At 41.3% G+C, this 27,129-nt stretch overlaps 1 protein-coding gene across 2 annotated transcripts; it reads right to left on the bottom strand.

Annotated features, from left to right (window-relative positions):
• Window positions 1–1,231: 1,231 nt before the first annotated feature.
• On the bottom strand, window positions 1,232–16,750 carry crispld1a (cysteine-rich secretory protein LCCL domain containing 1a). 2 transcript variants are annotated; one of them, XM_029528979.1, is made up of 15 exons: window positions 16,485–16,750; window positions 15,615–15,954; window positions 9,504–9,622; window positions 7,227–7,359; window positions 6,988–7,103; window positions 6,701–6,801; window positions 6,424–6,591; window positions 5,649–5,709; window positions 5,493–5,559; window positions 5,213–5,343; window positions 5,030–5,073; window positions 4,844–4,916; window positions 4,665–4,740; window positions 4,437–4,570; window positions 1,232–2,278 (listed from the first exon to the last, which is right to left on the bottom strand). In XM_029528979.1, exons 2-15 carry the CDS (start codon window positions 15,873–15,875, stop codon window positions 2,227–2,229), a joined length of 1,536 nt encoding a protein of 511 aa, XP_029384839.1. In that variant the 5' UTR covers window positions 15,876–15,954; window positions 16,485–16,750; the 3' UTR covers window positions 1,232–2,226. The 2 variants fall into 2 exon arrangements, with proteins under 2 accessions (XP_029384839.1, XP_029384838.1); XM_029528978.1 differs by having other exon boundaries at window positions 6,424–6,615.
• Between the last annotated feature and the right edge of the window lie 10,379 nt (window positions 16,751–27,129).

The raw sequence follows: 27,129 nt of genomic DNA on the forward strand, positions 1-27,129 counted from the left end.
GTGTTTTTGGGCAAGTGTATGGTAAACAATGAAGTAATAGAAGATGTCAGCCTCCCAATGAAAAACACGCACACACAGAACTTTTCCATGTTTCAAGACCAATAAGTTCTTTCCCATATGTTGTGTCAGCGTGGATATAGCACATGCTTTGCATCAGCAAATACCGTGGCACACATGGTAAATGTATATAATTACAACTGCTGCACCTGCAAAACCGAGAAAATTCATTTAAACAAGATTGTTTTTATATTGTGTCACATAGTGTCAGTGGGTGAGTGGTTGCATATTCAACTTATTAGGATTTAGGAGTGCTTGTCTGAGGAATAACAAAGACTGACAGCTTGAGTCACAACCTATCACGGCTCTGCAGCCATCATAACACTGTCGGACATCGACATGGTGGAACCCATTATGGATTGGTCATTTCACTCCACTGCTTAGAAGCAAATGAGGAGTGACGACTGTACTCCCAGGTGATGGACTGTAAAAGGAGAGCTGGGACATTTAAAATCAAATGCTTCCGCCCTCTGTGGTGTGTAGGAATATATGCTATGGATATGGGCAAACAGGGGGGCGTCACATCGTGAGAGACTTTCACATCAGTGGCGAGAACTTCCTGCTTAATTTTCACTATGGACCAGGAAGTATGGGTGATTGGATTCAGTCAGCATCCAACCCACTAAAGCTATCATGTCAGTGGCGCCTTGAGGTACTTTGATGTTTTGGCTCTGCCTGCTTATCCACTGGGTTAGGGCAAAAGTGAAATGACTCATTGGCAGTGAGGTTTTGGTGCGTTGTTGTCAGTTTTAATATGAGGATATTATAGTCCATATGGACCAATATCAGATGAACCATTCACAGTCTGCTGACAGTCTTATAAAGAATATGTCAGTGTAGCTTTTTCATTTGTGGACTATTGCGAGAAGTCAGTTCAATAACTGTACAATATCTAAGGATATTTCACCAGTGTGCTTATAAAACGTAGATGGTTGAACACAGCCAGAATAAGGCGATGCAAGTAAACATGCTTTTGACAGATTTACTGGCATTAATCTAAGAGACATTTGTCAGATACTTGAAGCAGATGCTATTCACTGTTGGCATCCCTAAAAGATCTCAATGAGTTCTACATAACACATAAATAGATATTGGAAAATGCATTTTAACCTGAGGGATAACAAATTGGCAGAATGATTTAAATGAAAACAGCACTTAAAGAGAGATCTGTGGAGATTGGAGTATTTTATTGCAAAAAGAACTTTTCCTAACAACCTGAGGTAGGAAAATATACATAATGCACAAAGAAACAGAGACACCAATACAATGAATTGCCCATTATAAAGATTGTAGCTTGAAGGAAAGCTGAGAGCTGGTAAAAAATATGAGCAGGTATATTAGCTGATTTATAATAACCACTATCAAACATACAGAATGAAATAAAAATGTTGCATAGTAATTTTTCTCTTTATCAATGTTGAGATATAGAGGCATCCGGTAAAATACAACATAGTGAAGTTAGTTCAGAGAATGACAACTCCGAGAGATGAATGTACTTCCCGACCTGCAGGGAGTTCAAAGTGTAAAGTGGAAAACACATTATCTGAAAAAAACAAAACAAACCCCAAACCCCATCACACTTGTAATTACAATAACAATACAAAAAATATAACATATAGCAGCATCCTTTATAAATCATATCGATGTAAAGCATAATCATATAAAAATAAAGGTATTATAATCTGTTCTTCAATCATTTAAAAAAGTACAAAATATGACAAGACACCTCTCCAGAGCATCAGTAAAAATGTGCCAGACAATAAAAATGATATTCATCCTCAAGTGCCATTATATTGATATATCATGGGGCTTCTATTATCAGTATTCCTACAAACCTACTTTTTAAAAAGGCAATGACACAGAGACAAAGCATGTTTAATTCAATCGACAGATATGTACAACAAAAACTGTAGCAATTCATTCAGGGACAGTTTCACACTAAGGATGACAAAATTATAACTCCATGCGAGGGAGAAGAAACAGGTTCTTATTGTGTATGTGTCAAGTTTTTGTTGCTGGGTTTACGCTGTCATGGAAATGACCCCTAACCCCTGGAGTGAAGCAAAGCCAGAAACATTTCACTCATTGAGTTTGACAACAGGGCTTGATTGCCGCCTATTCAACAGCACAAGTGCACTTTCTGTTTGGCAAAGCCGCCCTCTGGGGCACTCAAATCACAGCAAACACCCGGAACGCCTTCCCTCCCGGTGGGTTATGAAGGCTGCAGGGAACAGAGAAACAAGAGGAAGAGTCAGCCTGGGTGCGGCAAGTGTACGAAACGGAACATGTCCCAGCCTTTTGCAGAGACACGTAGATGACAGACACACACAAACAGATAGACTTTGGGTTTTTACAAAAAAAAAAAAAAAAAAAAAAAAGTCCACGACACCCTGATGACAGATTGGACACAAACAGATAGAGGCTGAAGCTCCCTGAGAAAACAGATAAACCAACCATTTTTACACAAATGTGGGGGACTTCATGTGTTAATCCAGCAAAGACAGACATGTTGTGGAGTTAAAGCAGACAGATAAATGATGGGTAGATAACAGACGTAGACATCTCAACAGAGTGACAAAGATAAATGTGGTGGAGAAAGACAAGGAAGACAGGGAGAAGCAAGGCCACAGGATATACAAGACTGTGAGTGTGTTTGTGTGCACGTGTGTGCGCGTGTGTGTGTGTCCTCTGCACAGGTCATGTTAAGAATAGCCATTCTGCAGAACACAATCAAATCATGGGCCAACGGAATTTTTTTTTTTTTTTTTTTTTATCTGTAATGGAGCACACTACCTCGTATGTGGGTCACTTTCTGCTTTAAACAGACACTTGGTGCAGACATTTAACCTTAATGCTGCCGTAAACTGGCACAAATTTAACTCACGCTCTCATTATTTGCGACAGCAGAGTGTTTTCAACAAATCCAATCTGACTAAACGTTTCATGAATAACAGAGCCTTTCTCATTATCAGCTCATCTCCTGACTCATTTCTCAATGTCAAGAAGGGCGACACACTCCTCTTGATGCTGAAGAGCTGCATGACTACCTTGGGTCGTACATTTTCCACTGTGGAGTTTAACGAAGTGAATATGTCATTATCCCAACAAATTCCATCTCTTGTTTCCTACTCTCTGTTAGTACATGGCACTAAACAAGTTACATTGCTTACAGAGTAGATGAAAGAATATAAAAAATATACCTCTAGCCCGACAATGTAGTGCTCGATTTTCTCACCTGTTATTTTCTACCAAGACGTATTAACGCGTTTTAATAGCCAGCGGTTGTCCTCTGTCAATTCCATCCAATCTTTCCCATTTTACTATTCTTTTGTTTGATGGATGACCAAACGTGTGGTTGGTATTTGACATATTACCAATAGTGGCACATTTCTAAATTATCTGAGACTAAGTGCTCAGAGAAGAAGAATATGCCATACATCGCCTACAGCAGACAGTTCTATTTAACATAACAGGATTTTCACTGATGTGTTGTTCTGTCTGGTGAGACTGCATTTGGAGACTGATGGGAAAACAGCCTTCACCAAAAGAATGGGCTCTGACACAGAATCCATTCCCTCTCCCCTCTGTATCATTATTTGGTTCAAATTTATTTACTATGTCACAGGGACTAAGTGAAAACTGTCTAAAATTTAATACAATATTGATCCTTTATGAAACACTATATTCTCAATGCATAAGATTTCACTTCTTTTTTGTCTCTATCTGAGCCACTTTATTAAGATTTAGACCTTTGGCCTTTTTTTTTTATATTTATTTATTTTTTGGGCTTTCTTCCAAAAAACAAACACATATCAGAACCTCACGGATATGCACTCTTCTTTTCTACTCTAATTGCCAAGCAATTAATTATCTTAAATGAGAAGCATGCTAATCACCCTCCCATGTGTAATACATAAGAGATGTAATGAACTGCCTGCATCTTGAAAAGATTAGATTCACAAGGGAGGGCAGAGTGGATAAATTTCTGTGTACCTGAGAGCCATTGATTTTTTCATTCCTCCTCTCCGAGCCCCAGAAAATTAACCCCTTCACTCTTCTCTTAAGATAGAGTTCTGGCATAGGACTAGAAATCCCCTTTAACAATTAATTCTAAAATTCTAAAAATAAACTGCATGCCCAATATTAATAAAGGTATTTTACACCAGGTTCAATTTATGAAACGTACCCAAGTATCTTCAGCAAGGTTTTAAAGCAGCATGTTGGCTTTTGAAAGGTGGTTTATATATGAAAAGTAGGACTTAAAAATACTTCTGGTTAAACCAAAACTACAAATGACCCTGGAACCCCATATATGCTACATTTCAGCCTCACACACACACCAGACGTTACTTGTAGACTAGCAGTGAGTTATCACATACCTCTCTGAGCTAATGCCATTTTGGTATGAAGCTATGTAGAGTTTTCGTTTGTCCACTGGCATCACATCAATGTATCCACCCACATCGTTCCTGATGACTCCGGCATGGACTGCTGCCCAGCATATACTGGACTTCTACAAAGGAAATGGTGATTCGTTTATTTCTGTAAACTCATAAAGAACACAAAGAGGTTTTTTACCATTTCAGTTTCTGAAAACAGGGACTTACATCAGAATATATTCCAGTGCCAATTACTCTGGATATGTGAGCTTTTTCTTCTATGCAGCTCCTTGGGCAGTATAACCTAAAAGAATAATAATTGGGTACATGGGTAGTGACTAAAAACTAAATAAATGTGGGAACCTCATGAAAGGCAGTGATGTGCAGGCGGACAGTCAGTTTCATACCTTGGACAGTGTTTTGCAGGCTTCTGGTATGGACACAGCTGTGCAACTGTAGTCTCACATGTGATGGCTTTGACTGCAGGAAAGGGAGACAGTGAGTGCCAACAAACACAACTGCAGCACAGCAGCTAATGAGTGAAATTAAATCAAATATATCTGTAATTAGTGTCATATTATTGTCAGACTAACCTGCAACTCTGGAAACTGTGAAGGAATTAGCACTTTGATATTTTCTGTCGGGAGAAAAGACAAGCAGACTGACATGAAACTACATCGTCTTTACTTAATTTTATTATACTTGAGCAATTTTGCTTTCGGATATCATCAGTTTGAAATGTAATTATGCATTCAGTTGATATATTGTAGTCTCACCCTAAAGACTGGACCCCATTCTTGTTGGATTTGATGAAAAAGTCTTTTCTGCCTTGTCTTGTTACGTCCATCCAACCTCCATCATTATCTATGACACCAGCATGTAGACCAGCTCTACACACACTAGATTGCTACAAAAATAGCATTCATGACATTCACATTAAATAATTGTAAGTAGTTCTTTGACATCCTACTCAAAGAGACTTCTGATGAACGCAAAGCTGTTAAATGGCATAAATCTGAATGCCAATCAGACAAACAGCATTTGAACTTCACTCACCATTTCATAATATACAGTCCCAACTACTTTCCCTGTAGCATCTAGGCATCCAGCAGGGCACTCATATCTGTAGATAAAAACCAAGAACGAGATGAAATGTTCTGTATAACTCTTTTTGTTGTTGTTGTTGATTTTACTATCATACAGCTGTCATACCTATTGCATGGCGTCCCTTTACACTGATCTCGAAGCTTAGTGTCACAGATCACAAGCTGAGCTGAAACACAAACATAAAGGTTCTTTTGAGGATTTGCACAGGAGAAAACATGCACGAACTTGCTGCTCCGATGCCTGAAAAGCCTTGTTGAGTTGAGAGAAGCTCAGTGAAGACTATTGTTGTGATGCTTCAAGAAACCAAAGAGAAAAATTTCTGCCGCAAGGTTCAGGGTGGTCAGCAGTACTGGAGGAAGTGTCTCAGCTTTCAAGCGCAGGCCCCTTGCACTGTGGAGAGGAAGCCATTTAAAAACCACAACGAGCCACTCTCACCCCTCAACCCCTCTCAGCCAAACCAAAAGCAAACACACACTCAGGGGATCATGCTAAGACAGACCTCCCCTCCCTGCTGCAGAGTGACTTGCAATATTAGGTATACTTCAAAAACTGTCAAGGTTAATCAGGGAGATGACAGATAAAGAGTACAGAAAATCGAGGCAATTTAAGATAAATTGCAAGAAAATATTTCTGGCCAAAGCCTCTTTTTTTGCACTTGTTATCTATTATTGCTTGTTCAACACTGAGCAGGCAGATTTTCACATTTTCTTCGGTTTTGACACAATTTTTGAACTTTTACACCATTTATTATTCTACAATTCTTACCACTCAGCACCTCCCATAGCTAGAACCAATTCTAACCCCCCACCCCACCCCCATTTCCTTTTTTTTTTTTTTAGATGTAACTAGATCCAAAGCAAACAGTTGAATGGCAGCTTACACATCTGCTGTGTGTTGACCACTTCATTCTTCTGGAGATCCTCTGTGGGGGGCTTGGTGGGAGCTGGGGCAGGGAGACTGGGAGGCTCGGGTTTGGATGGCCGGGACCAGGGTTTCTGCGGCGTATGGGGGGCCTCCTGCTCAATGAAGTTGTTTTCTTCTGTTTCCTCTTTTGGAGGATAGGAACTGTCATCTTCAAGTAAATCCACAAAATCAGGGTATAACAGGCAAGATTTTAACCAGGCTTCCATTCTCATTTGTACACTTTCCTCACATACCTTTGTAGCAGAGGTTGTCCTTGCAGCCACCTCCGTAGCTGGGGGGGCAGGCTGAACAAGGTGTGCCATGTTTGTAAGGTGCATGGCCCCACCAGTTTCCCCTGTTTAGGTCACATGATGAGAAGGCTTAAACAGAGTAGATACTGCTTAAGCAAAACCGATTTCCTTTTGCTTTATAAACCAAATGATAGTGCTGCACCAGAATGACGCAAGGACAACGTGTCCTCTTCGAGCCCGTTTCTTCATCATGTATCTGTAAAAGGATATCAAAACAATTGCTTGCTTACTTTGGTGAGTAGTTGCAGACGAGATAGACGGCTTTGGCCCAAATCTGTCCCCACACATTCATGTTGTAGCACAAGTTGATGGCACAGCCAATCCGACTGCTGGTGGCCCAGACCAGCTGAAAAACACAAACAAACACAAAAAAAAAAAACGACAATGAAACATAAATTATAGTCCATCTGTAAATCCCTTTAGTTTTCAGAATGAACCCAATAGTTTAATGTAGCCCTATGGTAACTACCTGTGTATAATGAGTACAAACTGGGCCGGAGCATCTGAAGGGACAGTAGGGATTACACTCCTGAGGGTAAGGGAAGGAGTAGTCCTTTACTTCATCATACCAGGCTTGCACATGGAACGTGGGTGGACGATACCTGGAGAGATGAGTCACCAATTAAAAAAATTTATAAAGCAGCATTTCAGTTGTCTTATGTCTCTGTGTAGGAGTTAGCCTTCCGGATGAGAGCTTTGAAAAAGCAAGTCCTTTCAAGAAACCTACACACATACACACACACACACACACACACACACATCTGACCTCTATGTGTTGGTTTATATTTGAATAACTGTTAGTGCAAAGCAAAACAACACGTGTATATGAAAATTCATATCCTTTGTGTATCAATGTGTACCATTACACACATGACGGGCCGCAGCCCAACAACTACGAGCCTGGTATGTGCCCCAGAGAGCAGGGGAGGAGATGGTCAGAGGAGAGCGGGGCAGGTGGGCTTAGCTTATGTAATATTGTGTTCACGTCATAATATTGGGCAGATTACCATCATATATCCGGCAATAGAGGAATTATTAATGGTCATCTATTACAGGCCGGAGCATTGATACTTACAAATGATTCAAATTAATGATCTTGATGAAGTGTCTCATACTCTTTATATCCGTCAACACTACGAGGTGTAGCTGTACTACTGCAGAGGGTGAGAAACACGTTTTGTTTGATAGGTGAGGGAAATGCGAGGCCGTGGCCACAGCCGAGGAGAGCATGTGCTGCAGGGAGGTAGAGGCCTGCTGGGCCTTAGTGGAGAAACTCCCCCCCAGGCTACAAGTGCAGGGCTTCACACAGCACCTGGGATTTGATGCTTGCTGTCTGAATCCCTCCGTGCTTCAGACAGCCTAAATGCACTCTCCAGGCCAGCAGACACGAGTATGTTATGTTTAGGGCAGAAATAATTAATCCTACCGCCTCCCACACTGAGTGATGCCTACGTAATATGACGCAGTGTTGGAAAAAAAGTGTGTTTAGAGGCTTAGCTCAAAACTGTCACTTTTTGGACTAAATTTGCACTCTTATGTCTAAAACATTTTTTCAAACCTCCATTAACTTTTCAAAGGGTATTTATTAGACACGATTATATATATATATATATATCTCTCAAAAAATGTTTAACCTGCCATATGCCCTTTAAATGGATGGCAGCCAGGACTGACACTCGTTTGGCACCAGGTGCAGTTAACTAATGCGATTAGACTCCAGCAGCCATCTTTACTGAGGACTGACAGGATTGTTGTTGAACACGGTGCCTTCAGTAGCTCCAAAACAACTGAAGGAGCTGTGCTATCCTACTTAATATGTAACTACTCTCAGTTGCCTGGTCATGAGAGACATACTCAAGGTGGGTTAATTAGCTAAGTTAGCTAAACTAAGTTAATTAGCTCTTTGGAGATCATTTGCCAGTCTTTGAACTGAAACCAAAGTGGAAACATCGTGAACACCCCGATGTCTGAATAATAGTGTTTTTTTTCTCCCACTCTTGACTGAACTGAACAATATAGCTTAAAAATAATGTCACCAAAACTGATTTACGACTTCATTAATTTCTTTCCTTCTTAAAGACAAACTACAAATGACAAAGAAAATTATTAAAAATAAGTTTACCATTGGTTTTTATTCAGGTTTTTTTTGGGGGGGGATTTTGACCAAATTTCCTCTTCAGATTAAAGCCAGCACGAGTAAAAACGTCTTATTTCTACCTTGCCTTTTCTCATCATTGAGTTGGGCAAGGTTTTTGTTCAAGTGGTGTTGCTGTAAATTGCCGTAAGTAGCTGTCCAAGATGGCTCTGCACTCGCTCTGAACTATGAGAGCCCATGGGGAGCGTCAGGGGCAGAAATGAAAGAGAAAACTGATTTACATTAAAACACATAGTGTACTTCAACTACAAATTCAAATTAACCAATAATGTGGATTTATCACTCAGCCCTAGTCCTTGGTATAAAGTTCTCAAGGTAGCAGAAAATGGAAAGGGTACAATAAAATTGCACAGGTGAATTTAATGCATTTTCCAGTTTCATTCATTTCCTGAAGAAATGAATGAAATTGAAACTGATGATGAGATGTGTGGGTTTATCATTCAATAATGGTATTTAATTGGTTACATAAAGTTAAATACTCCAAATCAAACAAGCTATCAAGCATTTGTGATAAACTAAAGTGTATTGTCACACCCAGATGCTGCTTGTTTTTTTAGACGCATAAATTGTGAATGCTGAACTTTTGTTTACCTTCCCCAGTGTGCTCCCAGGTTCTGGCCAATCTGAGGCAGTAATCCGGCAGGACCATGTTCCCACAAACACGTCTCCGCCCATTCCTCTGCGGTGCGCTCCAGTTCTGTGTCCCACACCTGCACAGAGCATGATAAAAACAGGTAGGTATTGAATAGTGAATAATGTTGCTATTTATGGCAGAAGATTCAGGGCTCTGTACTGCTGCAGAGAGTTCAGCTCGACCTACTCAAAAATAACTTAATTCAGATCAAGTGGCAAACCACTGTGATGTCACCTGCTGATTTGTGAGTGACTTTAATGAACTCTAGAGTTTGTAATTCGCTGTTTTGGTGAGTAGAAGAAACCATCTTCAAATGAAAGGGTTTAGCTAAGGAGGATTTGGCCTGCATTCACCTGCCTTTTCTCTCAAATGAACATTATTTTCAAATGAAGAAGGCTTGAATTGGATCATTTGGAAGATGTTTACTGGGGTAATAAATCAAGTGAGGAGTAGGGCCATTTTACGCATAGACTTCAATACAATCTGACTTCTTTGTATACCCAGTGGAGTCAGCTCCAGGATGTTCATTAGATAAAGCACTTCTGCAATGGCTTCAGTATCCAGCCACATAATCTCAGACCATTTACATACAGCCAGGGTGAAGAAGCTGCTGTAACTGCACTGACTCCTGAAGTAAAGGCAGAACGTTTGTTAGTGCTGTATATGAAGTTTTCTGACTTTCTAGCTTTCCTGGATAGGTTTTCATTCCTCTAAGATTGGGTGTTATTCCAAAAATGTAAAAGCTGCTTTTCCTTAATGTAATACCTTCCATATGTCTTTGGTGAGATGTCTTGGTGCAAGCTTTTGTTTCACTTTAGCGCTGTCTGAATTTCCTTCTCAGTCAAGTTTGGCTCTGGTTGGATACTAAGGGATCATATTACCATTCTGGGGTTTTCTGGGAATGCAAAGAGTGTCCTTCCTCCCTGCTGACCCAAATTCTACCAAAAATATTGGAACAACACCAGCTGTAATTCTGCTGAAGGACACTACGTGTTGCTTTAAGTGTAAACCTTAACGTTCACCCTTGTAGGCGTATTTGTAATGTGACATGTTTCTATGAGAAAGCTAATTAGTTTGTGTGTGTATAATTGTGTGAGCACATGCACTGGTAAACCAGTATAGGTGTCAGAAATTTGCACATTTCACACATTGGGCCAGGAAAGCCATGGCCCTACCCGCTCTGAAATCTCATCCAATAACAGACACTAAAATAACTCCCTTGCTACCGCCACCGCCTCCATCGTCCATTGCCCACTTTCAGTCCCACCAGGGGAAAAAAAAACTGCTGGATTCTATGTTACACCCGAAACACACACCTACCTAACAACAGGATGTCTGGCAGTGCTGAAAATTAACTCTTACCTCTTAAGTTTTTTCACACTCCCGTTGAAGGGACTGATTTATATAATCGACAACACCAGAAATATTGGTTGACAATCACGCAGTGTGGGACAAAGTGTGGGACTTGTTACATGACTGGCATATTTAACAAATAACCAACTGGAGGTATGGTGTATATTCATTAATTCATCTCCACACCAGCAATGAGGGATAGTACATTGTGCTATAGCCACCTCAAGTATAGCTGCCATGCACAACAATGATACACAGAGACAGACTGAGCCAGGGCTAAAAGAGAAAGCAGAATTTGTTGACCTGAAATTGTATCTCTGCGCAGAAATTACCACCGCAGACCATGAGTTGCAAATCAGTGTCAGCAAGTCAGCATTGTCCCCCGTTGTCCCTGTTTTGTAATTTCCCTTTTGCTACTACTGAAAGCTAATGATGCTTAAACAGAAAGAGAAACACTGAAAAGATTTAAGCGCAGTCATCATCAGAGGTAGCTGATATAACCTTGATTTCTATCCACACCGTTTTTCGCCCTTCGATTTTTCTCCACGTGACCTCCTTGCTCTATAAAATAATCAATGTTTACACTGATAAGCAGAGAGGAACGCATTGTATTGAGCCGTGGTAACCGCAAAGTGATCTGCAAACTGCAGCACACAGGACATTCTGTGCTGGAGCAGGGTCAACACAACAATGCTTTTTAACATTAAGGAATGGTTATGGCTCAGAAAACAAACTACCGTAGGTTTGCAGCCAAAAATTCTGGCAACAGCTTCATTTTTGGGATTGTTACTGATTACAGGTTCAATCGCACATACGTGATTTGTTATGCCCATGAAGTATATTTTAAATAAGTAGGACCTTCACAGTCAAAGAATTCACGCTGTAATTATTCCAACTTGCCAGGAGAGCAGACTCAGAGAGTGTTGACTGTGTTACATATGTTTCAGCTGTTAAATCTGTTACAGAGTCCAGCCAGCTTGTCAAGCTGCTGTTTGTACAGCTAGCCCTGCAGGGGAGACCTTGCAACCAAGACGCCCCACCACCCACCCCAACCACACTTCTGCTGGGGCCCGTAAAGAAAAACACCTCCCTTGCTAAAGTCTTTCAACACCGTGCACGCTGCATTGTTTATTTCGCTTAACACCTCATTTGTGGCCGTTTTTCCATTTTCTTTCCTCTTCTTTGGTCATCTGGTTGCATTCCAAAGGGCACAGAGGGGTACTTCCTTTGCAAGTTTGGGTTTCCTGTTCATAATCAATGGTGCATGCAGAAAAGTACTGAAACGAAGGGGAACGATATGGGAATTGAAGAAAGTGAAGCTGAGAAAAACATCTCACAGAATAAAGACCAGGTGATAGAATGGAGAGAGGAATAAGACCAATATGTAAAGGAGCAATCTAACAGGAAGTTTAAAGTTACAAAAAATAATAACTAAAAAATATTGCACCTGACATTTAAAAAAAAAAAAAAGGGGTGTATGCGTGGATTTCCATGGATTTCCTGTGCTATTTTTCATGGATTCGATTTCAGCCCATTTCAATTTATATAAAAAAAAACCTGCATAGCTGGAGGCTGAATGTGAACAGGAAGCTGTCTCATTAAGTGGCACCATAAGTGATTCAGACAAGTACCTTTCGCCTGATATTTTGGCCTGATATTGAACTTAATTATATTGTGCACCTGAAATTATAAGAATAATAAGAAAGAAAAGCTCAAGAAAACATAGCTACCTCCAGCTGAACAAAAGCAGTCTGTTTTCCTTATTGCCTGTTCACATTTCATTAATCAATAATGGTAGTTGGTGTAATTTATAACTTGGTGCTGGACACCAGCAGAAGGAAGCTGAAGAAGGGCTTTCCCAGCATTGCTGACACGTGCAACTCCAGAATTAGTGCTGCAACAAAGGTTTTACAGAAAGTTGTAGAGTCAGAAGTGTATGGCAAGACTTTGAAGAGATCTGAATCTGAGATAAATGCAAAGGACATTCCCATCTGGACAGGATGCAGATCTAAGATTCCGATTTAATCTTTGGTACTTGTACTTGTCCCCATTTTCAGAAACTGGAACCAGAAAGTGTTTTGTAGGAGTAGATATATGCAAAGGATAGGCAAAGAAGACATTTTGAAAAAGTGGTATATTGAGTTATTCCTGATGTGCATGAAGCTTCTTAGAATAACTAGCTGAGGGATGACTAGCATTGCCTTATTTATTTTACATATTTTAGTGCCCCTGCAAAGTGTTTACATTCTAAGCATTACATTAAGCATGTTCAGATGGGCTTTTGACCTCCGCTGTGATACAGCTCGTAGCTTGTATATTTATGACAGCCATTTCGGTGAGGCCTGGGGAGTTTGGTGACATCATAAAGTGGCATCTTGGATGTTTGAGATCATTTTCATTTCACCTGAGTACGAGCATGGGTGTGGAGTAGTTGAAACCTTAAAAACAGACTTAGACTAGACAACATTTACTACTGGGGTCTGATGAGGACTCAGTAAATTAATACACTTGATAGTTGAAATAAAGTAAACCAGTTCAGCACAACAGGGAAGTGGCTTAAATACAACTTCTGTCTACATGGCCACCATTAAACATCTTAGATAATGTTAACTGACACAAATGTATTAGTGTAGACCTCAATTATAAACTCTAGACCTCATTAGGCTTTACAGGATGTGAATCACAACAGCCACATTAGCCAACAAGGAATTAAAATGACATTTGCAGCCCAACTCTGAATCACTGTGAGCAGTCAAAAAATGTCAATACGGCGTCATCCTAGAGCCCAAACAACACCCCTGCCAAGGTGCAGCCCTGCAAGGCCAAGTTAAACATCAAGGCAGGTGAGTTCCTTTCTCCAAAGATGACAACTGTTTGTCTTACAGCACTTCAAACACTGCCACTTGGATGTTTATACCTGTGGGACATTTGAGTGAGAGGCAGAACTGCTGTCCCCCCATATTTGAAGCTGCATTGAAGTTTTCTTGATCGCCACAGAGTGTGAATGCTTACCTGGGAATTTTTAGGGCCTCTGTGTTGGATAATGATAGAATGGGAACAGAGCCACAGGGATAAAAGAGAGGGAAGCAGAGAGACAGGGCGAAAAAAAAAAGGAAACAGATGAAGGGGGGGAGTAAAAAGGGGGATTTGAATTGATGCTATCTCTGAGTCTCTGTGATGATTGCCACAGAGGGTCACTCAGGTTATGGTTTCAGACAATGCCAGACAATAACAGAGCTGATGGGCAAATGGAGATATATGTGCACTCGGATTTGAGTGGGAATGTGCATCTGCATGCACGAGTGTGTAAAGAGAGCAGGGAAGCATGTCTGTCTTCCAGCAGAGTGAAGCTGTGAGCTTTCTGAAAGGTGACATGAGGAATATGGTGCCCCCTTTCAAAACAAAGAACTGAAAAATCACTGAAAATTCAATTTACATTTGACCCGATCAGTTGGCTGCCCGAAAAACACTGACATCGACAAAATTGCAAATAAGATTTTGGCAGTTATTTGTAAAAGTCCTTGTGTTTTCTCATTATGTGCTACTTCAAAATGGAAGTTCCTTTTCTTATTTCCACCTGCCTTATTTTTACTCAACTTCATCTTCTTTTCAATTATTCTGACACCTGCTTTCCTTTTTTCTCTCCCTACATCTGTTTTCATTGCATCCTCATTCTATTTGCAAATCTCACACATCCTATTTTTCTGTTTTCATTTACCTATTGTACCACTTGCTGGCTTTCTCTCTCTCACCCCACCTCTTCTTGTTGCATGCCTCTCCATATTTCACCCCTGGGTGCCCCTGCAGCTAAAAAAACCAGCCAACTGTAACAGGAGACAGTAGAAAGGGGCTGTACACTGCTAGCTCAGCATTTCTCCGCTTGAGTGTGCCTCAACCAGAAGTCTGCCAGGCAGAGACACGCACACACACACACCAAGGGTCCTCAAGTCCAACCTCTCAATTATACAATTACACAGTCCAGCAACTGCCCCCAGCACTAACAGTTTATTTGCCTTTGCCATAGAATAATATGGCCTTTTGTTCTGCAACTCTTTAAGCAGGGATCAAAGGAAGATAAAACTTCTGCACACTGTATTGATTTTTAACCTCCTAAGTACTGTTGGTGGCAACGTACTGTGGCTGGTCAAGCAGCACCTACACATGTAATGTATTTGGAAAACATCCAGATCTGCGGAACGCCGACTTTAAAAGGTATGGTGTGTGTGTGTGTGTGTGTGTGTGTTTAGTGGGGGGTGAGACAGCTGGTAAAACAAGCCCCGGTGCCGTGCTCTGACTCTAATTGCACTGTGAAAGTGATCTGGTGCTGTGATGGCCAATGGACAAAGTCAAACAAATCTGTTGAGCATGACTTTAAGAAAAAAAAAAAACCTACTAGTAATGTGATCATTGGCAAGTTGGGGGAATTCTTCTCTTCTAGCATAACAACCCAAGTCACATGGGTGTGTGTTTGTGTTCATGTGTGAAGGTGCTTAGATGCTGGCCTGCTGCTTGTGCGTGAGCCAAGAGGGACAAGTGCCAGAGTGGTCTGGTGACTGGGTCAGTTCACTGAGCTATATGGCCAAGAAGTGTGCAAAGCTCTTAAGGAGTTCAGAACGGGGTCGACGTGTTTAAACAAAGTAAACTCAATTAAGTTTAAATGTAGTACTTCATTTTACGGTGCACACATGGCTTCTGTGCTTTCTCCATCCGCTTACCATATACTCCATGTTGGAAGCAGGAGGGTACACCTGGCCTCTGAGCTTGTTGTGAAGGTCCAGGATGAGCTGAGCATCACTGTCCGTAATGGCCCTCTTCCCCCTCTGCTTGGCCTCCCACCAGTCCCCATCTTCATCCAGATACTTGTCCAGAATCTGCTGCCAGCCTGTGGAATTAGGAGACATGACCATGGCAGCGGCTGTCTGGAGAAGCAGGAGCATGGACACGCCCCTCAGACAGCACAGAGATTCCATCCTCATCCTTGGAAATATTGTTGATAATGATGATGGTGAGCTCAGATTTAAGTGGGGTTGTTCGGGGAAAGTTGCGGGCCAGCAGCTGGGAAATGAAGTGAGAGAAGTCCGGAAAGCAGGATTATTGGATGGACTGGAATTGGTGTTCTGTGTCAAATTTGCTGAATAACTTAGGTCAATATTATACTTGGTGAAGACATTTCATTGGCTTGGAGACACTTGGTCTGGGGCAGAGCCACAGGAAAAGCTCATGGGGTTCACTGAGGGTAAACTGGAAGGCTGTGGATAACTAGTTCAAATGTGGATGGGAGACTTTCCTGCTAGTGTTCGACTTGGTTGAATATTTCACAACTTTTAAGGAAAGATTGTGAGATGTTGGAAAGAAATGATACATTTTAGATCACAGAAAGAAGTGCAGCTGAGACAAATGTGCACAGAATAATAAAATGAAACTAATGTAGCCACGTTATTGTAGCTTTTATATGTGACAACACTTTGAGCTTTTTGGCATGCACGCTGCAGAGACTCACCTGATGGGGGGAAAAAACTGGAGTCATGCACATTGAAATAAAAATGGAGACGTGTGATGCCATGGAGACTTGAGAAATAATTTACCTTCGATGAATTGTAATTGAGCCCGCGTCCTCAGATCCTGACAGAAATCTGGCTCTAGGAAAACTTCTGCAGCGAGAAGAAGAAGAAAATCCCCCTTTAAAGTTGCAGAGCTCAGGTGGAGCGGAGATGGCTGTCGCTGTCTGCTCTGCTGTATGAATCAAAGATGCGATGTGGTCTCTTCACTCCGGTGTTTCATCAGTTTGAAAGAGAAAGTTTGCTCTTTCTTCTTTCGGGATTCTTGAGGCAAAAGTGCAAAACAGCATCACTTATCCACATTTTATCCTCAACTTGGCTGCGCTTTACGGAGAACCGCCCCCTGGCCACGCCCCCTCCGGAGATGGACCCGGCCCACTTCGGTTCGTGTGCTCGGTCTGTCCTGTTTAACGCTGGCTCAGGATGCGTGTTTATTCCTTCTTTCTATCTCCATCAACTTCAAAATTAGCTCTTTTCATATCGCAATGCACAGAAACTGTACACTCCGGCAAACACAGACAATCCCATAATATCCCAGCAGATAGATGTGTTGTTTATTGGACTTTATTGGAGTTTATTTTCACCTCACCTCTCTGTATTAGTTATGGAGCTAGATCTTTAGGATAATCTCTCTACTGTACATTCTGCCATGATATGGATTCTATAGGATTACTGCTATGTGGTTCTTTCTGAGGTCTACAATAGATTTCTCCTTCTTCTTTTCACTTTGCAACTGACTTTAGTCAACAATCAACGTAGAGTATAAGAATAAAAAAGGGGGGTCTTGCAGCAGAAGTGGTCCCATTCTCCTGAGCCAAACTGTTCACAGGAGACTCTTTTGGGGAATTAAAACACAAACCGACTCTGTGTTAATTCCAAAGCCTGAACTTGTCGTCACCGTTTTCCCCTTCTCAGCTGCAACAGAGTGTAAATTCCATAATGGAAACAGGCAGGTTTTGTCTTTTGTCATCTGGTCATTTTCACTGGTAGCTGTGGCACAAGTGGAAACAGTAGCTAATCACTAGGCTCCTGCCCCCCCCCCACACACACACACACACATACTTTCCACTGTCGGAGACAAAATTGTCTTGTGTTTTACCTGACAAACATAATAAACCAAAAGCTGGCCCAGCCAGCATTGATTTTGCTCAGTGTCTTTTCAGTAAATCCCCTTGTTTCCATGACTCTGAGTTTTTTTTTTCTTTTGTTTGTTTGTTTGTTTGTTTTGCCCTTACTCCTGAAACATCAAATGACTCTTGGATTAAACCGACATCTCCCTTGCCCCCCCTCCCTCTCTGTCATTATGGCAATGTTTGATTTGGCTAATATTAGTAAGATTCATCGTTCAGCACTATCGCTGAACACCGAGGGCATGAATTGGTTTGTGGGGTGAGAGCATACAGCGATATACAGGTAATACTAAAAAAAATATTCACATTTTTAGAAATACATGACCCTCCCATCTTCTCCTACTCAATAGATTCAGTTTCTTGACCTTATTGTAAAACTGCTCCCCTTAGTCAAGTCATACACTATGCAAGAATGATCAAATGACCACATAGCATCAAAAGTGAACGAATTGGATCCACATGGCTTATATATTAGCATGTATTATTATATGTAACTTTATTGACCTGGAACTAGTTTTATCAAAAAGGTAATTTAGCAAGTGTTTTATCAAACCTAGTGTCCTCGGTCGCCTTCAAAAGGTTGCGAGTTGAATCAGAGGGGGTTTGACATGATTTAAGTGTAAAAGACAGAAGTGAAAAGATAACTTCAGCGAGACAATTTTGTATTAAGGTTGGACTTTTCTCTTATCTTTGCTATTTTTGTGAAATAATGGGTGGTTTATCTCTTTGGGCCTCCATACTTATTTTAATTGTACAATCTGCAAAGTTAAGAGTTCAAAGAACAAAAAATCTTTATATCTGTGAAAATTTTTACGAAGTCACATAAAATAGAGACACAAGTACCTCAAAAATATAAGACTTGAGTAAATGTTCCACTCCAACACGGGGAGGGGGTCCGGTCCCTGGAGGGGTCCTGTCTATGTGTGCACTACATGTCTAGTTCCTCCTCTGCCTCCTTTCATGATACTGATGATGGCAGAAATGGAGAATTAGTGATTAGTGATAATTAGTAGTCACGGCTCTGCACCTTAGCCAGCCCAGCTTATGCTCGTGTAGCTAGCCGCCCCACTGTCGCCGGTGCGGGCCAACCTACAGCAGCTCCTACGGCAGCCGAGAGAGTTTCCTCCCAAGCAGCCAGGATCTAGTCAGGGCGGCTGGGTGGCCATCTGAGGCCAGAGGCAGTCGTAGTCGTAGGCAACAGACCAGTTCACCAACAGTTTCTCCCTCAGAGCCCGGATCATACTAAAGATTAGTTCAAAACAAACGAACGGCACATCAATATTGCCAAATCAGTGTGTGAATGTTGGAGATGACAGAAATGGATAAAAGCCTCTCTTTTAAGGTTACCTCTGCTGTCTAACCTACTTCTGATACAAGGGCCCTCACATCAGGGACCCACCGCATACTGAACTTCCATAAACCCAGGGTTTACTGTCTGCTCCCTGGGTCAGTAGCAGGGGCCTCGGCCACAGCCCCAGCAGCAGCCCTCTCCCTGCGGTCAGACCCAGGAGACTTCTCCCCTTCTCTTCTACCACAGCTGAAATAGCAATGCTCTCTGCTACCAACTCCCAGGAGGGAAGTGCTGCCGAAAACACTCATTCATCTGCTACAGAATTAACGCTGCTCTACATTTAGATGTGTGTGTGTGTGTGTCTGTAAGAGAGAGACAGGTAGGAAGAGCGTGCATGCATTTGTGTGTGTTTCACAGGAAGAGAGTGAGGCTTGAAGAAGCAAAAGAACTACAGGGTGAATGTGGGTTCGTTTGACAGACAGAGAGGGCTGAGTGTGTGTGTGTGTGTTACACACATGCCCTCATCACATAAAAAATGTCAATACATAAAACATGCAATTATTTTAAACACTCAAAATAAGTTTTATGGCCTTTGGATATGAACTGACTTATATTACGTTAAGGTTAGAGCTGAACTACACAAAGGCTGACTGTGAGGGCACGTCTCTGACCATGAATGAGAAAATGAAATTGTGTGCATAAAAGAAATATTTACCAACTGCTCAGGGATTTTTATTACAGCGTGTTAATTTAGGTCAGGCCATCTGTAATAGTCCAGACATGCCCTGATTAATGTTTAATACAATGCTTGCCAGTAAATATACACCATTTGTGCCTGTGAAGGAGCAATATAAATGATTTCATGCTGGGGATTCTGGTATTAGCTGCCTTTCATGAGATTTCTCTTGATTAGCATTTCTCTTTTTATTTTTTTATTTTTTTGCTGGGTCTTTATATCCCATTTTCTTATTTCTGTTATTACTTAACGTATTACCTGCATCTTTCGGTCTGTTCACACACAATTTCCTCTTTTCTCTTGTGCCACACAAACATTCCTCCCTCCCCTCCCTTTCTTTCCTTGGTCTCTTGTCACTCAGTTGCCCCCTCATGTTCTCACTATCTCACCCACGCAGTCACTGTTAAGCCATGGGTCCACATTCTCTGTACGCTACTTCCTCCATTAAGCGTGTGGTCTTGCAAAAAAACAAAACAAAACACGAACCCAACAGAATGCATGAGCTGTGCCAGACCCCTGCATCCACACAACAGTAGCCTCTGGACACAACAGCAAACCACACAAACACTCTTGAAGAACACTTTCTCTTGGCCCATGTTATCTGGCACATTGCTCCCTAATGGTTCTGGGTGAGCTGAATTGAGGTCACAGCGTTGGAACAGTGTTCGGGTGAGAATGGGAGTAAAGAGCATCAAGGTCATTTGGCAGACGTTCTACATCGTTGCTTTTGTGACATTATCAGCAGTGTTGAGCAGAAGGCAGCCTCAGATAGGCACTGGGGGTCAGTTTGGCCTTAGCTTGTCTGCATCCACCCCCTTGTGGTAAATAGAAGTCAGTGCATATGTAAACAGCACTGTTCATTTAAAGGTTTCGCTGCAGGCATTTAGAGTTAATGACTATTTCAGAGGACTGCTTTGTATGACATAATGATTTCCCGTTACAACAAATACGCTTAAGAAGCGGTATAGATTGCATTTGGTGTGATATACTAGCTTTCTAAAAGAGCAGTTAGAACTGCAGTTGTGTTTTTACTCTTGGCTTTGTCTTTGACACGTACCCCACAATATTAAAGTAAAATCAAACTTACAGTCTTTCAGCAGATGTGTGACACGTTCTAAGAAAATTCTCATACAACCACCAGGTGTCAGTGTCCTTCAGCATGCAAACTGCACAATACCTTTCAAATGAAGTGATTCTCATGGTGGAAATAAGGAGTGAAAAAGCCAAAAAATTAGCTCATGATGACAAACTGAAATGTTTCAGCTCCCCCAGTTTGCAACCACAAAGGGAAACTCAGGAAATTTTTCCTGGAATGTGTCTCGATCTCTTAATAGTCCGATTGCGAGCAAACAAAAGGACTGTAGTTTTGGTAAACTGATAATGTAGATGCACTGGGAAATGGGGTTATTGTGGGTACCCAGTGCTCCTTTGTTTTGTCATGTTGTGTGTTTTCTCCTTTGTGTTGAAAGCTCTATGAATAGCTGCTGTTGTTGAAATTCAGCTCAAACCAAGAAATTTCACAACAATGCAGAAATAAAGTCTGGTCTTTGTCACCTAATATCTTCTTCTGGATAGAATATAACAAGCACATATTTTTGGTGGATTTGATGTGTTTGGTGATTCACCAAAGTAAATATGGCTGACCTACTAGAAAATATGACAAATGACCATTCAATGAGTCGTATTATATCTGATATAGAGAAAAGTGAATTTCCTCTTTAAAAAAAATAAATAAATAAATAAATAAATCCCTTTAGAAGGCATTACCTAATGCTAATCTACACTATGAGCGCAAAGCGGTCAGGACACTATAAGTCAGTATCAGCATCAAAGCCTCAGCAAGCTTGTTGACAACAGGTATAAAAGAGAGTTGAGACTGAGTTAAGAATGCCCATCTGATTATACAGCAGTTTCCCAGCACTGAGCTTCTGAGAGGACATTGATTTTGGCCCACATTTTGCTACTGCAGGATGTCGCTCATCTGGAGTCCCTGCTTGGCCCCATGCAGAGGCTAATGGGGCCCCACCCAAGACTGCAGAAGTATAAAATGGGCAAAAAAAGCACACGGGTCACCTTTGCATTAGTTTATGTTCTAGAAGCGAACCAGAATGGTCACGTCTAGTCTCGTTCAGGGTTGGACATGCCGCAGAGCTCTTATAGCCACTTAGGTGGAGTGTAACTGTGCCAGAGACTGACATGTTCATTCATTATCAATACTGGAGCCAATCCAGTAAGGGGGGGTGGGGGGTACGCCCTAGAAAGGCCATTGGTCTATTGCGTAGCTTACAAAAAGAGACAAAGCATTATCCATGCTGACATTCATACCTATGGGCAATTTAGAGTTGCCGGTTAACCAAATGCACATCTTTGCAGTGTGGGGAATCCTGGGAACCCAGACAGAAACAAGGAAAACATGAAAACAGAGCACAGAAAAGCCCCAGCTGCACAATGTGTGATTTCTTTTAATGTCAAATACGAGATGAGTATAGACTATACAGTTTCAGAACAGTTTTATGACATAACAACAGCTTCTGACCTTTGTAATAAAATGGAATATGTGACCCGAGGTATGCCAGATATGCTTTATTTAAACTTAACCAGACCATGAGAGGAGCTTACTTTGCCAGGGAAAAGTCACTAGACGAGAAAAGTGACCCTAACATAAGCCATTCAGCTTCAAGTATGGTGTCTTATTTCATTCTGGCTCACTGCATGAAACATCAGCACTTGCTTGTGTGCTGTTGGTGTGGGGACGACATGTTAATTCCACCAGGAGAACATGGGAGGAATGAAACATTGCCCCACATGTTATGGTCACCCTGTCCTAAATATACAGCACGAAAAACCAAAATAGGTATCTGAGACACCACAAATGATTTGTGTACCTGAAACGCTTTATTTTTTACTCCTTGTTTGAAGTAAGGGCAACTCCAGCGTGAAAAGGACTCTAAGCCATGCCCTACGGTTAACTCTGCTGCGCTGGGAGATTTATGGTAGCAAAAGGGTTGTAGCATGTACATGCCAACATTCAAGGAGATCCCAAAACATGCTTTAAGTAGCTGACATCAGTCTCTGGGTGAAGCATGCCAACAGACTCCCACCTGACCAATGTCAGACATGGATACAGTCAGATTCCTTTATATTTAACGTTACGCTGCAAATATCTGTGGAAGCCCTGTAAGTGAGTGGCCATGTGAAGGGTGATTATAGTACAGGTAATGTAAGTGCATGTTCTTATTCCCTATACGTGGTTCCTATTTAATAATAAGTAGGCATCGAGGATATACATTGCTTTATTGCTTTGGTACAAATTTCCTATAAAAGCACAGCTCGGTTTAGTCTTGACCTTGGAAACAGCAGCTGACAAAAGATCTCAACTCAAAGTTTTTGCACTTGTTGGGCATTCAACTGTATCGCAAAGCCTTTCTTTAGAAAATGGGATTGGTATTTCTTGCTTTTTGGTGGTGGGGGGGTGGTGGTCAGGATCGGGAGTGGATTGGGAGTTGAAATTTTGTAATCAAATGCTGATCTGAGGTGAACAATGAACTGTCAGGCTTAGCCAGAATGAGCAAACCAGGCAAACTCTTGATGCTCGAATAATAAAGTGAACATTGTGTTAAAAGCTGGCTTGCAGGAAGGAGCTCACACAATTATTACCATCTAAAGTTTTTAATTAATACTCAAGCACAGCTCAATCTGACCAAACAAGCTGCGGTGTAACATATCAAACATTTTTATGTTTGATGGACCTGAGCATTAACTCCAGGTCCGCTCTGATATCTTCATGTTGCTGTGTCAGCAGTGGATTTTGGAAAAGGTTTGAGATTTGGACTGGGCACAGGTTGTGTTTCATCGGGTAGAGCTCTAAGAGGAGAAAGGTATTTCTCCAAGAGATTCAGAAAAGAAAAAAAAAAAGAAATTGAAGCCTCCTCGCATCACAGAATAGCCAAGTTTAGTGTGTGCAGAGGTTGTAAAGTACAGAGATGATATATGAGTGGCGGGACAGTTGTAACTATACAACATACCTTTCAACAAACCTCTAAACTCTTACAACGTTCCCTTCGCTAAAGATTTATCCCCTTTTTTCAGCTCTACACTCACTCAAACTGCAACTCTTTCTCATTTTTGTTATTATTGAAGGTAGGAGGTTATTTATCCATTTAGAAAAAGCATCCCCTACCACAGCCACTCCCTGTTAATCTGTCTCCCTGCTGTAGTCCCTGTAAAGCTTTCACCATCCTTTCAAATGAATGTTTCACCGTCTTCACAGCTCATGGAGATGAAACTGTTTCGGCAATAACAGTTTATCTGACAGGTCAGTAATTCACACGTTATTAGGAAAAGCAGTGCACCTTCAGATTAGCTTTCAGATGCGTCATTGTGGGCCCAGTAGATATTGGCACAAGCTGATAGAAGGAACCAGTTAAAATGGATTTATGGCTACAGCAACTGGAAACTGAAAGTCTGTCTGTTATACTCACTCCTTTTGGTCTTCAACTGAGCATTTAATCTTCTTGTTTCGCCACTGAAAATTGGAAAATGTACACTCTCAACATTGAAAGTTTGCTGCTTAAACTTTTAAAAATGATAATGTTGCTGTTAAAAGAACAGATATAAACAAGTGTTAAAATAAGCCCCCAAGTTAAGTTCCAGTTAACTTGTAAATGAAAGGAGGTCAATTGGATTTTTGTAGCCATGGCCCCATGCTTGTCTATTTTTCTCTGAAGGGGACTGGAGTTTAAAAGAAGAGAATCATGTTGTATCAAACAAGACTGGAAACTAGTGACTGAGACCATAAACTTAGAGGCCCCAGAAGCTGTGTCCATTTACATAAACGGTTTGTTGTCTTGTCATTTTCCAATAGTGACTGTCCGTAGCCTTCAGCCTGCACTGGGGAAAATACCCCTTTAAATAAACGGAAAGAATCACAACTCAATTTCAATGGAAGCACTGAAGGGAATTGAAATGTTAACTGAAGTGAAGATGATAAATTGAGCTGAAAGATTTAGTAGTGGAAACTCTGGGAGAATTAATTGTGACAGTTGAAGCGAATAAATTGATGGACAAAGTCATCATTGGCTGAAGGGGAGTCACTGTAGTGCAAATATGAAGAGTGGATGTTATGTGACTTAGAAAGAGTTGATGGTTTTTGTTGTTGTAGAACTGAAAGAGATGGAGTGTAAAGACAGGAGCTTACAGAGGAATTAAAATATGTCAGTTGATGTTGTGGTAGTGAATACATTAATAATGATGTAAAAAGTAAAAGACAAACTGTTGATGTGTTATTTGGCTTATAGTGCCTGATTGCATCTGAACTGTAATTTGATGAGTAAAAAGTGATTCAACTGACTCACTCAATAGATGAAATCAAGTCAGTTGTGAAAGAAACTGAAGTAAATGTAGTGACAAGAGTTCAAATGACTTCTGTATGAACAGTGAAATACACGAGTAAGAGGAAGTGTCAGTTCAATTGTTAATAGGACTTGAAAAGTCAGCTGAGTCAGGAGTGAGTGCACCTGTTGACACCGGATTAAAGCAAGCCAACTTGAGGAAGAAAAAGCAGTTGTGGCCACTTGGATTTTGCAAAACAAACAAACTGCGCAAAACGTTGAATTTTAAGTATTAGAAATGCTGAAAAAAATAGTCCAGCAGGTTGGTGATTAAATTCAGTCAAAATGTGAAGTATGAGTAGAGCATGTGATGTTCTGTTCTCTCAACGACATTTAAACGGAACAATATGTTCATTCATTAAGATAAAATAAATTCCAGGAAGATGTTGAATATTTTATCGTCTATGATATGGACAAATGGAGTCTGATCAAAATGTGAGCACTAATCACCGATGGGACTGTGAATGGGAGTGTGCAATGGCCTGGCTCTACATTTACACTCTACTGCAGGTGTTTTCTGACCTGTCAGTGACAGCTTTCATCTTAACCCAAATACATATCCTTAACCTCTGCCTCCACCACTGATGCATAAACCAGGTAAATGTCGATAGCAGGTCGTCTAATTCAGCACTGCATCCTGCTTTTCAGTTCTCTCATGTGCCTTTTAAATGTGCCTCCAATCATCCGTGTGACTCCAGCCAAACCCCACATTTGCTCAGACAAAAGGATTTTTCCCATGCATTCTAATGTGTTCCTCGACAACTCTCTGCCTGTTGCTTCCAGAGAGTTCTTTGGCTCAATGGCTGAAGCTACTTAATAAAGCGCAGGGAGCAGTTTGAAACCCTCAAGTTATGCAAAGTTTAGCATGAAAATGTGAGCCCCAGACTTCAGCCTGCCAAAGTGCATTGCTGTGCAGCAACCGTTTGAGTAAGGAAAGATGTTTTCTGTAGCCCAGCTTACACTTGAGCTAATACAGATGTTTATCTAACAAATAAAACATGTTCTGGTCCTTTGTTCATTTGTTTTCCTTATAATCTGCTGATGATCGCCTAACTTGCCCAGACCTTAATAAGACAATCTTTACCAGAGAAAGTGCAAGGACTGCAGCATATGCCCAACATATGAGTGCTTTTCTTCACGATGAAAATGGTAGAGTTGTACCACAGGAAAATGTCTGCGATCTTCTCAGGCTTTGGAAGGAACACATTCTCCCTCTTTCTTCCAGCATTGGACTCAGCTCCTTGTCGCTCCCACTTGGAGAGGTCAGTGGTTTCACAGGACCAAAATCAAACAACAGGGTCCTCTGAAACTATCAGTTGTCTGTTCATTTGTGCAGACATGGATGGACAGGGCCAAAGTCAACCTTCATTTATTAGGATTGAGTTGTGGCCCTGATATATTTTTCTTCTTTTCTTGCAGCCTTTGATCGACAGCACTAGAGTCTTCGCAATGTCACTGTTGAATTTAAACCGCTCTAATCAGTATCAGACATGAGGAAGAGCTCTGACATGGCAGACATTTCACAATGATATTGTTTTGGCCAGAGGCGTGTGTGTGGTGAATTATAGAAAACAAAGCTACTGACAGACATCTCTTGAACGGGAAGGACTCTCATAGTATTCAGTAGTTGTTTCAGTATTGAATGTACAACGCCGCTAATCAAGTGAATTGATCTAATATGGATGCAGTAGCTCATCAGCCTACTGTCACACAGCTGGAGAAAACATTCCACAAGTAGGTATTAAAGTGCGAACATTGTTAAATAAAAGCAAGATACTTCCTGCCATCCTCACATAATGAGGATGCCACTGGTCCGGAGCAGGTTCTGCCTGTGGGGCTCTGAATGGGCTGGGCCCTCCAAAAGAGGAACCAGGCTAGCAGCTAGCACGCAGGGAGCAGAAAATAGGCGAGGTCAGGAGCAGAAGGCTGGTCAGTTTTCCAGGGAAAATACTGGAGAGACGGGTCAGAGGCAGGCACGGTCGGTTACAGGGAGTCAGTGTGGAGAAAAGTGCTGGAACGTGTCCGATGGATGGCTGAGGGTACTGAGCGGTTACTACACTGGGTGAAATATTTTAAAAATAGACTGCACATATGTGTTCTTGTTTTATTAAAAATACAGAACAGA

Source organism: Echeneis naucrates, chromosome 20 (genome assembly GCF_900963305.1).
Source record: "Echeneis naucrates chromosome 20, fEcheNa1.1, whole genome shotgun sequence".
Lineage (NCBI taxonomy): Eukaryota > Metazoa > Chordata > Actinopteri > Carangiformes > Echeneidae > Echeneis > Echeneis naucrates.

Excerpts from the sequence above, each read along its gene's own strand:
- crispld1a (XM_029528978.1), bottom strand. The coding sequence starts at position 15,875 with ATGAGGATGGAATCTCTGTGCTGTCTGAGGGGCGTGTCCATGCTCCTG. Across the intron at positions 6,802-6,987 it reads GTCTGCAACTACTCACCAAA|GGGAAACTGGTGGGGCCATG; the intron begins GTAAGCAAGCAA and ends TGACCTAAACAG. Across the intron at positions 4,741-4,843 it reads CCTGCAAAACACTGTCCAAG|GTTATACTGCCCAAGGAGCT; the intron begins GTATGAAACTGA and ends TTATTCTTTTAG.